The 14,957-nt window shown below is 48.0% G+C and overlaps 1 protein-coding gene across 1 annotated transcript in view; it reads left to right on the forward strand.

Annotated features, from left to right (window-relative positions):
* The window catches only part of LOC140427373 (kazal-type serine protease inhibitor domain-containing protein 1-like), an 87,427-nt gene that overhangs the window by 30,739 nt on the left and 41,731 nt on the right, over positions 1-14,957 (forward strand). Inside the window, exons 2-3 of the mRNA XM_072512920.1 lie at positions 10,820-10,980; positions 11,316-11,463. Coding sequence (XP_072369021.1) covers positions 10,820-10,980; positions 11,316-11,463 — 309 coding nt within the window. The remainder of the gene's footprint in view (positions 1-10,819; positions 10,981-11,315; positions 11,464-14,957) is intronic.

Below are 14,957 nucleotides of genomic sequence, written 5' to 3' on the forward strand. Positions count from 1 at the left end.
GATCCATGGGTTGAGCCGAACGACAGTGGGCAGCATAGTGGCCCATCTTGCCACATCTGAGGCACTGTCGGCTTTGAGCAGGACATTGCCCTTTTAAGTGTACAGCTCCACAATTGCCGCACGTCATGACGTCACGGCGTTCGTTGCGCCACTGCGCATGCACAGTGCGATCTTGCGGTGGGCGCGCCTGCGCAGTGCGTCCCTCGATGTGGCCGTTATTTTTGGCGCGCACCAGCGCGGGAGACCGCAAAAAGCGCGGGAAGCGGCCGCTGTCGTCCGGGCCGTGGGTCGGGAAGTAATCGACGGCCTGGATGCGTTCGGCGTCGTGGGCAGCCTGGCTTGCCGATTCGACGGCTGGGGACCCCCTCCGTGCCAACTCGGACGCCTGAAATCGGGCAAAACGGCAGGTTGCATTCTCGTGGAGGACACAGGCTTCCACAGCAGACGCTAAGGTGAGGCTTTTTATTTTAAGAAGCTGCTGGCGTAGGCCACTGGAGGCAATGCCAAAAACAATCTGGTCCCTGATCATGGACTCTGTGGTGCTGCCGTAACCACAGGACTGCGCTAGAATTCGGAGGTGCGTCAAAAAGGGTTGAAAAAGCTCCTCCTTACCTTGCAGGCGTTGCTGAAAGAGGTATCTTTCAAAACTTTCATTCACTTCAACCTTAAAGTGCTGGTCCAGTTTGAGGATGACCGTGTCATACTTGGATTGGTTTTCGCCTTCTTCGAACACCAGTGAGTTGAAGACGTCGAGGGCGTGCTGACCCGCGTAGAAGAGGAGCATTGCAATCTTCGTTTCATCCGAGGCACTCTGTTTTTCGTTGGCTCGGGTGTACAGGTCAAATCGCTGCCTGAAGAGTTTCCAATTGGTACCTAGGTTCCCCGCGACTTGCAACGGCTGCGGTTTGTCGGTGCGGTCCATGTCCAGATTGGCAGGTTAGTTGACAGGTATCGATCCACTCCTGTACAATGTGGTGTTGGGCGTTCTGACACACAGATGAGCCAACACGGTTGTATATGGTACAACGCTATTTTATTTAAACTTTCTATGTACAGTTTTGTCTTGATACTCTGCACGTGGGGATTCCCTGTTTGTGATCTTGTAACAGGTCTTGTCCGTGTCTTTGTCCCCAGACCTACTGTCCACTAGGTGTCGTGTTCGTACTTTTATGTGGTTGCTGTCTTTGTGTGTGATTGGTTGTGGTGTTGTGTGCTCTGATTTGTCTGTTGGTGTGTCCATCATGATGTGTGTGTTTGAATATAATGACACCAGGGACTGTACACCTCAGAGCACCCCGATGGGGACTCGAGGATGAAGCAGTTCCTCAATAGACTGGACATGCCAGTCATGGTGGAGGCGAGGAAGCAGGGGCCGGAAGCACCACTCGAACTGGAAGAAGTAATGGAGAGCATCAACTCCATGCAGGCGCAGAAGGGTCCGGGACCAGATGGATTCCTGGCGGACTTCTACAAAACATTTGCACCAGCACTGGTTCCGCACTCACGGGAGATGTTCACAGACTCGTTAGCAAGGGACATCCTGTCACCAACACTAGCACAGGCCTCAATTTCGCTGAAATCAAAGAAAGACAAAGACCCGACTGAATGTGGGTCCTACTGACCCATTTTGTGGCTCAATGTAGATGCAAAAGTACTGGCCAGGATCTTAACCAAACGATTGAAAAGCTGTATGCCAGAGGTGATCGCAGAGGATCAGACGGGCTTTGTTAAGGGTAGCCAGCTAACATCGAACATCAGGCGCCCGCTGAGTGTGATAATGACCCCACTTGGAGAGAAAACCAGAGGTAATCTTCTCCCTGGACACAGAGAAAGCCTTCGAAAGAGTCGAATGGTCGTACCTCATAGAGGTCCTGGAGCGGTTTGTGCTCGGACTCCTGTACAGCGCTCCCACGGCGAGCGTACGGACTAGCACCACCAGCTCTAAATGCTTCCAGTTGCACAGGGGCACAAGGCAGGGATGCTTGGTGTCCCCGCTACTATTCGCCCTGGTGATCGAACCTCAGGCGATCATCCTCAGAGCGATGAAGAATTGGAAGGGGATCCAGAGAAGGGACAGAGAACACAGAGTCTTCCTCTATGTGGATGACTTGCTCCTCTACGTCTCAGATGCCCAAAGCATCATGGAGGGAATCATGACTCTCCAGAAAGAGCTTGGAACCTTCTTGGGCTACAAACTCAACTTGAGCAAAAGTTAAATTGCCTGGTGAACCAACAAGGGAGAGGGACAGAGCTGGAGGGACTGCCGTTTATACAAGCCCAAAACAAATTCCGCTACTTGGGGATCCAAATTGCCCTCGACTGGACACGGATCCGCAAATGGAACCTGACTAGTCTGGCGGAGGAGGCAAAGAAGGACCTGTAGAGATAGGACATGCTCCCACTCTTCCTGGCGGGAAGGGTACAGACGATCAAAATGAACGTACTGCTCAGGTTCTTCATCCTGTTCAGATCCATACTGATCTACATCCCTAATGTATTTTTTACCACAACAGACAAAATGATCATGGCATTTGTGTGTGTGGGGGAGGAAGAATCCAAGGATCCCCAAAAAGGTTCTACAGAGAAAGAGAAGCATTTGGAGGCCTGGTACTCCCAAATCTGCAATACTGCCACTGGGCAGCCACAGTGGAAAGAGTGAGGGATGGATAAGGGAAGTGGAAGCAGAATGGCTAAGGATGGAGGAGAGTTCCTGCAGAGGAACGTCCCTCCAAGCTTTTCATAGAATCATAGAATTTACAGTGCAGAAGGAGGCCATTCAGCTCATCGGGTCTGCACCTGCTCTTGGAAAGTGCACCCTACTTAATCCCTCACCTCCACCTCATCCCTGTAACCCAGTAACCCCACCTAACCTTTTGGACACTAAGGCTCAATTTAGCATGGCCAATCCACCTAACCTGCATATCTTTGGACTGCGGGAGATAAGCAGAGCAGCTGGAGGAAACCCACGCAGACACGGGGAGCAAATGCAAACTCCACACAGAGTCACCCAAGGCCATAATTTGAACACGGGACCCTGGAGCTGTGAGGCAGCGGTGCGAACCACTGTGCTACCATGCCACCCTCTTGCCACAACAACGCTCCCATTCCCACCAGCCAAGCACTTTACAAGCCCAGTGGTAAGAGCCATGCTCCTGACATGTTCTCCTTCTACACTGTAAATTCTATGATTCTATGAACGGACCATCTCATTGGAATCGGCGCTTGATCGGATGAAGGTGAAATGGAGAAGGAGTTGGGCTCCATCCTAGGTGAGGATGTGTGGAAAGACACACTCTGTAGGGTAAATTCCACCTCATCCTTTGCGCGGCTCAGCCTCATCTAACTCAAGGTGGTTCCTGGAGCTATCTAACCAAAAGTAGGACGAGCAGGTTCTTTGATGAAGTGGAGGACAGGTGCAAACAGTGTTCTCGTGGGCCCATCAACCATATCCACATGTCTGGTCTTGTCCAAAGATGGTGAGCTTTTGGGTCTCCTTCTTTAACACCATGTCAACGGTTCTTAACATCGATCTGGAACCTTGTCCGTTGGTGGCCATTTGCGGGGTATCGGACGTGCCGGGACTGCGAATGGGGGTGGACGCAAGCCCTCGCCTTTGCCTCACTGATAGCCCGATGGCAAGTTCTGCTTGGATGGAGGGCAGCCGCTCTGTCTAGTAACTCGGTCTAGTTATATCTTTTTATATCTGGAGAAGGTTGTCATAATATCTACTCATGTATATACTGAAGTGCAGACAGGCAGTGATTGACATACAGGACGACCAATAAGCACACCACACAGTGCAGCCAATCACCAGACAGGACACTACCACGAAAAGCCAGAGACCACTAGGTTTCCTGCTCTCTCTGGACCCAGCCACTGAGACAGTTAGAGTCCACGAGCTAGCACAGTGCAAACACCATGCGGTCTGGTCAGGCTAATACAAGGTCTCCAGTCAGTTCAGTATAGTGTCGACCCACAACTGAACATGTATATCAGTTCTATCGTTGAATAAAACGGTGTTGGATTTTCTCCAGTGTTAGATGTCTGCTTCTAGCTTCCCTGCAACAAGTGCAGTCCACATCGAACCAGTCAGCCTAACACATCAAAGGTCAAGTACACCGTTAGGGGATCGGTGGAGGGATTCTACCTGATGTCGCAACCATTTATCTCATACTTGAAAGAGTTAATTACCACCAGCTGTTAGCGGGGGGAGGTAGGGTTTATTTGTGGGATTAGGGGGGATACAGAGGGAGATTTGGATGTTCCTTTTTTGTGTGTTTTTTATATCTCTGATTCCTTGCGCTGTTCGTGCAATTTTCAGAGTTGTGTTGTAGTTTAGATCGTGTTTGTTAACTATGAAATCTTTAATTAACTATTATTTTTTAAAATATATATGTAAGTATATATATCTTCATCCCTGTTGTCTGGACAGCACCAACCATTTCATAGAAATGCAAAAGTGGCAGTACAGTTGCTTGTGGTTCTGCTTTCTAACTATTCATTGACTGTATAGAGTGTACAATTGTTGTGTAATTCTAACATTCTTGCACTGTATCACTTGGCACCAAGTGGTACATTCTCACTCCATGAGTCATGGATGGGCTCACGTATCTAATGCGTTGATCCAAATACACAATAGGAAACAATAACTAATCTCACTGGTGGATTTGAAGTATTAAAATTGGTTCCAGACTTTGTCTCAGCCGAGAATATTTTACTCTTCATGACAAAGCCGAGTAAACTCTGGGGGAAAGCTGTGACTTTTCTGATGTAAAGAAAGAAATAGAGGGTACAGATGCAACAATTGATAAAATATGTCATGAATTACAAGAATTGGCTGCAGTTTCTGGTGTCATTAATTAAAATTGGATTGTGAATGTTTGGAGTTGTTGGGCCACTGTGGAAACTGAAGGTTCCAAATGGTGTGGACATGTGAGATAATAAAGGAGGGGCTCACGATTACAGCTATGTGGCAACACCAACAACATTGATATTGTTATGCTCCCAGTGAGTGAGGCTCCCCATAAGGAGCTCCCGACTGGAAAATTTACCTCACAAACTATATGTGTTAATTTATTTTACCCAAGAATTTGTTGGTTGTGGTGGGTTATACAATGTTGGGAGGAAGTGGGGAAGGCCTTACACAATAAAAAGATCACCTTATTCAGGTATTGGGCAGATGAAGGACAAAAATGGAAAGGCAACCAATTTGAAGCAGCTGATTTTAACTTTCTTAACTGATTCCCCTTAAATTGTCCTAAATATACCGAAAGGTGCTTGATTTATTATTTAAAATATTATTTAAAATAATGTAACCAGTTCTGAGTTTTAAATGTAACTTGGAGATCATGGCAGTGCTCACCCATAGTCTGAGGCCCACTTGTGATGTTGAACTATTAAATTAACCTGTGTAGTTCAGGCCACTGCTTTAATGGGCACTGAAATGTGACTGTGCTGTGACTTAGTGTCAGTCACAATCTCTAATTTCAGATATTTTGTTATGGTGAAGTTGTGGCTGTTTCAAAGTCAAAAACTTCATTGATGTTCCAGAGACACAGCGTGAGGTCCATTTGTTGACTACAGGTCAGAAACTGAGATGCCGGGTGAATTCTCTGTCTCCCCAGCCGCGTGTTTCTCTGCGGTGCGCCACCACTGACAGCGGGATTCTCTGTCCCACCACTGTCTAATGGGATTTCCCATTGTAGGCACCCCCACTCTTCGGGCAACCCACGGGCGGGGGTGCACTGCCAGCGGAATGAAGGATCCCGCCGGTGGAGAATTCACTCCAATTTGGTTTTCTTTCTCAATTGGGTCTACAGTGATTTATGTTTGTATCCATGGTAATGTTAAACTTGTATGAAACCGTGATTCTAATACACTTGGAGTATTGTTTAGAGTTCTGGTTTTCATATTTATAAAAAAGATTTTGAAGCACTGGAAAGGTTTAAAACAGATTTACAAGGATGATATCAGAATTGAGAGGTTAAAACTATCAGGAAACGCTGAACAGGTGGGTGAACCGTTTCCATGAAAGTGCAGACGACTAAGGCGTGACCTTATGAAGATTTTTAAGACTATTGTCACAATTAGAAGGTTTACTAAATTACTGGCACACATCTTCTGATCTCCGGATCATCAGAGACTGGATGGATTAACCGAGATGTGCCTTGGGATTCCTTGGAAATCCCAATGCATTGATTCTGTGAGAATTGTGTGGGAAATTTGAACTTATAATAGGCAATTCCCCTGCTCCCTGCCATCCTCTGAAAGTGTCTCTGACTCTGAGTTAGAGTAAGAGAATTTGGCTGGTTCTGACTTACTTACCTGGCTAATTATCCATGAAAGATTTAAACAGAAAAATCTTAGTCTGACTATATATGACTGAGAGCCCAATCACGCACACTGACCACCCCCGCCGCAACACCAATTCGACCCTGACCACACTGAATATACCCCTGATTTCCTGATGAAGTCTGCCCCACATAGCCACTTGCTCACTCTACCCACCTCTCACTCCAGCCAGCTGTCACCGACACACCTACTACCATACCCATCTACTACCCCACCCACTGACCACCCTACCCACCTACTACCCTATGCAGCAGCCAGTCTACCTACCTACCACTCTACCCAGATGCCACTCTACCCAGCTGACATTCTACCCACCTGCCACCCTATCCAGTGGCCACTCTACACATCTACCACCCTACTCACCTGCCACCATACCCATCTGCCATCCTGCCCACCTGCCGCAGTACCTACCTACCACCCTACCCACCTGCCACTCTGCCCACTGTACCCAACTGTTACTTTACCCACCCACCACCTTACCCAGCAGCCACTCTACCCACCTATCTGATCAGGCACAGAGGTTCCAATAGTGATTGTAAGATTTGGACCAGTATATTTTGGAACTATATCGTTAAATTTAGGGTAAGTTAAGAGGGTTATGTGACAGTTCTGCAGGCTGCCTGATGATAAGCCTGAATGGTTTGATTGTTAGAGATCAGAGGAAAACTCAGATTATTTTCTGAGGATAATGTGCAAGGTAATCATGGAGGCAGTCTCTGTATATACAATGAATAGACTCTGAATATCCTGGAGTTCCACAAGGTTGATATCTGGTTATAAACAGTTGTGATGAATGTAGGAAATTGTTCTATATTCTATTTTAGATTTTGCTTGTAATAAAATGTTATTAAAAACCAAAGGTATTCAAATATATACAGGCTGCTAAAGCTGTGATTAAGGTGTTGTTAAGGTGAGATAATAATTGATTTTAATAATTTATTTGTTGAAACATAGATGGCTAATGAAATATTTTTTATGTTTAGAAGGTTTCCTCGGGTGTAGATATTTTATGAGGGATTGTGTTTTGTTCTAGCTAAGCAGGCCATGGGAAATCTTAGAGGGAGGAGACTGGAAAATGCCTTATGCTTGAAAAACAGATGATGTAATTAATGGAAGGAGCCAGGTTTGTCTGTAGTTTGCAGTTTGCCATAGGATTTTAGTCTGACAAGACAGAAGGATTTTCAGGTTGTTCCTGAAACCCTCTCTCCCTCTCTCTCTCTCCAAAGATCTGCACAGAGAAGCAAGTAACCCTGATTGTTAACTTTATTTCTCTGTGGCATTTGAACTGTATTTGGTTGGTTAATTGGAATATATAGGGTGCGATTCTCCAATCCCACGCCGGTTGGGAGAATCGCCTGGGCCGCCAACATTTCCGGGGACGCCGGTCCGACACCCTCCCGCGATTCTCCCAAGAGGCAGGAATGGCCCGGTCGAGTTTCGCGGACCGCAGGCCGGAGAATCGCCGGAGATACCGAAAATGGCGATTCTCCGGCACCCACGCTATTCTGAGGCCCGGAAGGGCCGAGCGGCCAGGCCAAAACGGCGGGTTCCCCCCGGCGCCGTCCACACCTGGTCGCTGCAGTCGTGGACGGTGCATGAACGCTGGGGGGGGCGGCCTGTGGGGGGGGCGAGGGGGGATCCTGCACCGGGCTTTACCTGGAATGTGGGGTGGCCCGCGATCGGTGCCCACCGATCGTCGGGCCGTCCTCTCTGAAGGAGGACCTCCTTCCTTCCGCGGCCCCGCAAGATCCATCCCCCATCTTCTTGCGGGGCGGACTTAGAGAGGACGGCAACCACGCATGCGCGGGTTGGCGCCGGCCAACATGCGTATGCGCGGATGACGCCCGTTATGCGGCGCCGGCCGCGTCATATATGCGCCGCCGCTTTTACGCGGGCGACAAGGCCTGGCAACCTCGACGGCGTTCACGACGGCGCGGCCACTTCGGCGTGGGAGTGGAGAATCCCGCCCATAGTGCCAGGTATAGATAGGGAGTTAAAGGTTTTTTTTTCTTTTAGTTAAGAAATTGCAATTTTAGGGATTCTCATTCAGGAGTCCAAACAATGTAAATGGTACATTTACAACTGAGGTGAAAGTAAGTTGGGATCAAATATAGCTAATTAACATTTCTACCTTGATACAAGGTTAATGTGCTTCACGTTTCCATGGGGAAGAGGCAGAGCAAGGAATGTTTGAGATCAGGGGCGAAATTCTCCGATATCGGTGCGATGTCCGCCGACTGGCGCCCAAAACGGCGCAAATCAGTCGGGCATCGCGCCGCCCCAAAGGTGCGGAATACTCCGCATCTTTGGGGGCCGAGCCCCAACCTTAAGGGGCTAGGCCGGCGCCGGACGAATTTCCGCCCCGCCAGCTGGCGGAAAAGGCCTTTGGTGCCCCGCCAGCTGGCGCGGAAATGACATCTCCGGGCGGCGCATGCGCGGGAGCGTTAGCGGCCGCTGACGGCATTCCCGCGCATGCACAGTGGAGGGAGTCTCTTCTGCCTCCGCCATAGTGGAGACTATGGCAAAGGCGGAAGGGAAAGAGTGCCCCCACGGCACAGGCCTGCCCGCGGATTGGTGGACCCCGATCGTGGGCCAGGCCACTGTGGGGGCACCCCCCGGGGCCAGATCGCCCCGTGCCCCCCCCCCGAGGACCCCGGAGCCCGCCCGCGCCGCCTTGTCCCGCCGGTAAGGTAGGTGGTTTAATCTACGTCGGCGGGACAGGCATTTTAGCGGCGGGACTTCGGCCCATCCGGGCCGGAGAATCGCAGGGGGGGGCCCGCCAACCGGCGCGGCGCAATTCCCGCCCCCGCCGAATACCTGGTGCCGGAGAATTCGGCAACCGGCGGGGGCGGGATTCACGCCAGCCCCCGGTGATTCTCCGACCCGGCGGGGGGTCGGAGAATCTCGCCCCAGGTTACAGGTTCCCCCACAAATCAATGAATATGATAGACAGTGGAGGGTCTGTTTGGTGAGCAGAGCTGGATGTGGGAGGGAGACAGTCTCTAACCAAAGAGACAACCTTTTGCAGCTTCCAGGGCACACCAGGGGCAAGGAGAGTTATGAGATTTAAGGGAATCTTAAACTTAAATCCAGTTGCTGGATATTAGGAACTCTCAAAATTAGGAAACCTCCTGAAGACAGTCACTCAGAAAAGCAGGGATATGGAAACTCATTGGATGCTGGGAGCAACTGTGGCCTGTTTGCTAAAAGAATTGTAATTCTGTGGAGCATGTGATGGTTGATAAGTATACATGGGGAATGTTTAAAGTATAAGCTGCCTAAAAAAAGAAAATTGTGCCAGTTAATTGTGCCTTTAGTCATTTGTTACTGTAAAAGATTAAAAGCATGAAATCATGAAGTGTCTGTCATTCCTTCAGCTATTAATTTGTTTGCAAAGCTTCTTGGTTCCTACAGAGCTTGTAACATTATATAGAGTATTGACAGAGTAGAAGTAGAGATGTTTCCACTTGTTAGGGGTAGTAAAGCTAGGGATTATAAATAGGAGACATGGTTGGTATCAGAACTGAGAGGTTACAACAGGTGGAAGAATTCTTGCATGGAGCATAAACATTGCACTTGGGCTGAATGGCTTGTTTCTGTGTTGTAACTTCTATGCAATGGTACATGGCCCAACTGGACATGTTGCTGGTGAATGAACATGAGGGTGCCAGCTCTGAATTATGAGTTGAGTTGACATCCAGCAGAATGTACCCATCCAATAGGTGTGGATGTGGGTGCCCCTACCCCCTCCCCCAAATCCATTGTCTATGCAAGCCCATAAAGTACTCTCCTGTCTAGGTCTTATCACCCTATCAATCAATTTGTAACTGCTTATGGGCATAGCAAGTGTGATCATGCTACAGCCTCTCAGACTGCGAACCTTTCCACTAATTCATATCATTCTCCAATTGTGTGTGGGTGAGGAACAACGATATTACAATGGATCTCTGATGATAAGGATAGACTCAATTTGCATATAGCATCGATTACATACTCAGATCATCCCAAACTGTTTGACAGTCAATTAATTACTTTTGAGGTATCGTCACTGTTGCAGCGTAGCCAGATGAGACAGCCAATCTGCACAAAGACTTACAAAAATGTGATAACTGTTTTAGGAATTGCTTGAGTGATAAATAGTGACCAGGACATTGGAGAGAACTCCTCTACTCTTCTTCCAATCATGCTGTGGAATCTTTTGCATCTGTCTGAGATGACTGTGGGACCTCCATTTAAGATCTGGCCCAAAAGATGGCACCTCTAACAGTGCAGCACTGAAAAATTCAGACTTGATTATGCTATCAAGTTCTAGAGTAGAGCCTGAACCTATTATCTTCTGACTTAGAGAAAGAGACAGAGGCAAGGCTGACACCTGGATGGGAAGGAGCGATGCTGTCAAAGAGTGTGAAGGGTGTTAAATATGCAATAGGTATTGTGGTGTCAGTAACTCTTCTTCTCGTTCACACAGTTCCATGGATTACCACTCCACCTCGGGACGTGCACAATGTTACAGGCAATGATATTATCTTTGGCTGTGAGGTGTCGGCATATCCCATGGCTCTTGTGGAATGGAGGAAGAAAGGGACAGATAACTTCTTGCCTGGGGATGATGCTCATATCTCTATCCAGGTAACGACTCTGTTGCTATAAAACATATTATTAAATTGGTAAGATGTTTTGAATATTGTTGGAAAGAGAGACATGTTACTGAATCTTTTCCTCTTGCACTCATCAAGAATGCCAAATTGCAAACTCTCACAACAATTTCTACTTCAGGAGACAAGTGTGTTGATTGATTCACTGATTAACTGGGCTTGGCCAAGGCATAGCCATAGAGAAAGCAACAGGGAACTATAGGCTCGTCATGCTTCCAGTATGGGAAATTCCCACACACGGGACAAAATGTACCATGTTTTATGTCTTTTATGTACCATGTTTTATTACTCTTTTATGTCTTTCTCCAGGCACGAGGTGGGCCAGAACGATACGGTATCACAGGGTGGTTGCAGATTCAGGGGTTGAAGAAGTCTGATGAGGGAATCTATACCTGTTACACACGGAACAAGTATGGAGAAGCATTTGCATCTGCAAGTTTGAGTGTCTATGATTCCGGTAAGACAAAGAAACATTGTTCAGCTAACAAAAGAGATTTCCGATCACTAAAATCTTAAACCTTGGCATTGGTAGACCTAGCTCAAGGTTTTTCCTGCAGATCATTGCAATCAAAATTAGATATTTAACACGAGAACTGATAACTGCACTTTGATTCCTTTTTTTTTGTCAACTTATTATCTCCCCCAGTATCATATGGCACATTATTACAATGCCCTGGGCTAGTGCGCGGTCAATTCCAGTCCCAGTTGACCCGGAGTCGCAGCGGATAACTCCTACCACCTAGGAGCCACCCCCTAGCCGGGTATGAAGAGGCCAGGAACATGCGAGTGTGCTAGGATGAAGACGTTGTGCACACTGCCAAGTATCGGGCACAGACATGCATGATGCGCATCTGATGGTCACACAGCAGCTCCATGTTCATCGAGTGGAACCCCTTTTGGTTTGTGAAGAGCAGCCTGTGATCTGCAGGTGCTCACAGGGGGACATGCATCTAATTTTTAGAAAATACCCAAAGTCTTTGGTCTTTGACTGCCCAATAACTACAGTCACTGGGTTTGTAAATTTAAACACAATTAATTTATATTAATAACAATAACTATAACTAAATAGACAGTAAATACAACTGGTTAATCATTATCTAATTCCTAACACCACTTCTTTAACTCATCCCACCCCTCCACATGCATTCACACAAGACACACAAACACAGGGGTGAAAGAGGGGTGTAAAATAGAATAATATGAAAAGTAAAAGGATAAAAGTCTCTGTTTCAGAGGGACATCTTTCAGTTAGATTCTTTTTAGTCTAGGCCTTCAGTTGGAAGTTCTTGCTTTCAGTGTGTAAGAGTTTTCACTGTAGGTTCATTAGGATCTCAACATGTCTCTGCAATTTCAGAAACAGCAGGCAGGAAAACATTTTGGAGAAAGAGAGACAGAGCAACTCACAGCTTCTTCTCTCAGCATCCAGGCGTATTCTCTCTGGGTTGTCTGAAAACACCCCACCTGGCAGGACCCAATCACTATCTGTCACCGGACAAAATACGGTCTTTGGCCAATCCATTGGTCACCAGCCAACCAATCGAAAGAAATCCCTTCAATCTCTTGGATGCAAGAAAGTCTGAGTTCTCATGTTCAAAAGCTAAGTCTCCAATAGCACAGTGTACCATTTTGAAACTTTTAAGTTCCTCACTTCCTCTGCTCAACGTAAAGGTACATGTCCCTTAAAGATCCATGGATCAAAAAATGATAACAACAAAGTAAAAGAAGTGGGAAATAAGGGAATCAACAGGAAGGGTCCTCATAACATAACGAGGCCATTTAAACCATTGAGTCTGAGCGAACTCTTTCAAAGAAAAATCGATTGAGTCCCATTAATTGGTGCTTCCTCATATCTCTGCTTCTACTTTTTCTTCAAATATTTATCCACTCCTGTTTTGAAAGTTACTTTTTTAACTTGTATCACCACCACACTCCCAAACTGTGTGTTCCAGATCCTAACCACTCACTGGGAAAAAAAGATTTTGCCTTGTGTCTCCTTGGGTCAAATTGATGTCTTCCCATTACTAGCCCCTCAGCCATTGGAACTGTTTCTCTTTATTTGCTCGATCTAAATCCTTCATGATTTCAAACACCTTGATTAAATCTCCAGCCCCTCCAGTCTATCCATGTAATTGTAATCCCTCAGCCCTGGAGACATTCTAGTAAATCTCTTCTCTATCCGCCGCAAAGCTGTCATATCCTGCCTGAAGTGTGGTGTTCAGAACTCAACACATTGCTCCAGCTGGGCTGAAACAGTATTTTATATGGGTTTTACCTAATTTACTGGCTTTTGTACTCCATACCTTTATTTATCAACCCCATTTGATTAAATCAAGGCTGATCTTGGCTCCATATTACCTAGATACCCTGACCCAATGAAAATCTATCCAGCTCAAATTATCCCAGAATCCAGAATCTTTTGCAGAGAGAGTTCCAAATTTCCCTAACCTTTGAGTGAAAAAGGATTTCCTGACTTCATTTCTGGTGATCCCTTCGCCCTTGTCCTGGATTTCCACTCCATGATCTCCCTATTTCTGTTCAGGTACGACAGCAGCAGGAGCATAACCGGTCAAGAGCTGTGTACATGTACCCTCTACATCATGGCATCTCGCACCCATAGAGCATCCAACTTTCACAGGAGCACATTGTGGTGACTATAGGATAGGGAATGTCTCAGGAAAACTCTCCTGATGGAGAAATAGTCAAAGAAGGTTGTAGAATACAAACAGTTCTTTTTAACAGAGCTGCTTTAAGAGGCCAGGCACTGGCCAACGTGGCGCAGACGTAGAGGGAGGTGGCCCAGTCCCAGAGGGAAATGGCGCAATCACTGACTGATGTGGCACAGACCCAGAAGCTGGTGGCACAGTCACAGAGTGACGTGGCACAGTCCTCGGCAGAGGTGGTCCACTCACTGTGCTCCATGGCCGCAAGCATGCAGACCATGGTCAAGACCAGAGCGGGCATCCAAGAACGGGCAGTGCCAGGTGGTGGGGAAGCTTCAGGGGATAGCTCCACTCACACCCCTGTCCTATGGAGTAGCCCGGGGGCCATCGGGCATCCCGAGGGAAGAGGAGGTGATGGGGCCCGTGCCGGTGATCCGCACAGGTGAAGTGCCGGAACACTGCAGCGCCTCGGACTACCTCCCTCCTGTCCCTGGCACATCACATAGACAACAGGTAGAACATGGCGGCACCATGCCACCTAGGACACCCAAGCAGCAGCCAGGCCTCGTCGCCCCAGAAGATGGCCGCAAAAGGGGACCCAGGTCATAGAGCGGGCATCACAGTGGCCACTTCCACTCCTGATTTACCATCTGGGGATCCACCTACATGTAACATTAGGGCCTATTAAGGCCAGAAAAGTAGACACAAGTTAAGTTTGCATGGGTGCAGGGCACAGTTTAGTGATAAGGACTAGGGCACGAGTCTGTATATATGTTTTCACATTAAACACCTATGCGCAATGTTACAATCTGCCTCGATGCTCTGTCAGAAGGGTGTGAGGGGTGGGCTGGTCTGGGCTGTCCGCAGAGGGAGCGCGGGGGGGGGAATTGGTGGATGTTGGGGGTGGGCTTGACCAGGGGCTGCAGTTCAGGCAGCGCTCATCGCTCTGGTGTCCCACCACCCTCCACCACCCCAGGGATTCGATGGGACCATGTGATGGAATGGCCAGCTCGCATGCAGGGATCATCCAGGTGGACGGTGGTAAGTGCTACCATGGGCAGTGGTCAGACATTGTCAAATGATGCGGAGCACCAGAGCTCCTCACAGGGTGGGTTGTCATCATCGTCCATCCCATGGGCTAGACCCTGTAGTGCGGCAGGTATGTATCACTGAGTGGGCTACAGGCAGGGGGTATGGCCAGGGGAAGTGGCGGGGTGTGGGGTTGGATGAGGTGTCCATGTCCATGGCCAGAACTCCCCCTCCCAGTTGGTGATCCTGGAGGCGATCATAG

This window comes from Scyliorhinus torazame, chromosome 7 (assembly GCF_047496885.1).
Source record: "Scyliorhinus torazame isolate Kashiwa2021f chromosome 7, sScyTor2.1, whole genome shotgun sequence".
NCBI lineage: Eukaryota > Metazoa > Chordata > Chondrichthyes > Carcharhiniformes > Scyliorhinidae > Scyliorhinus > Scyliorhinus torazame.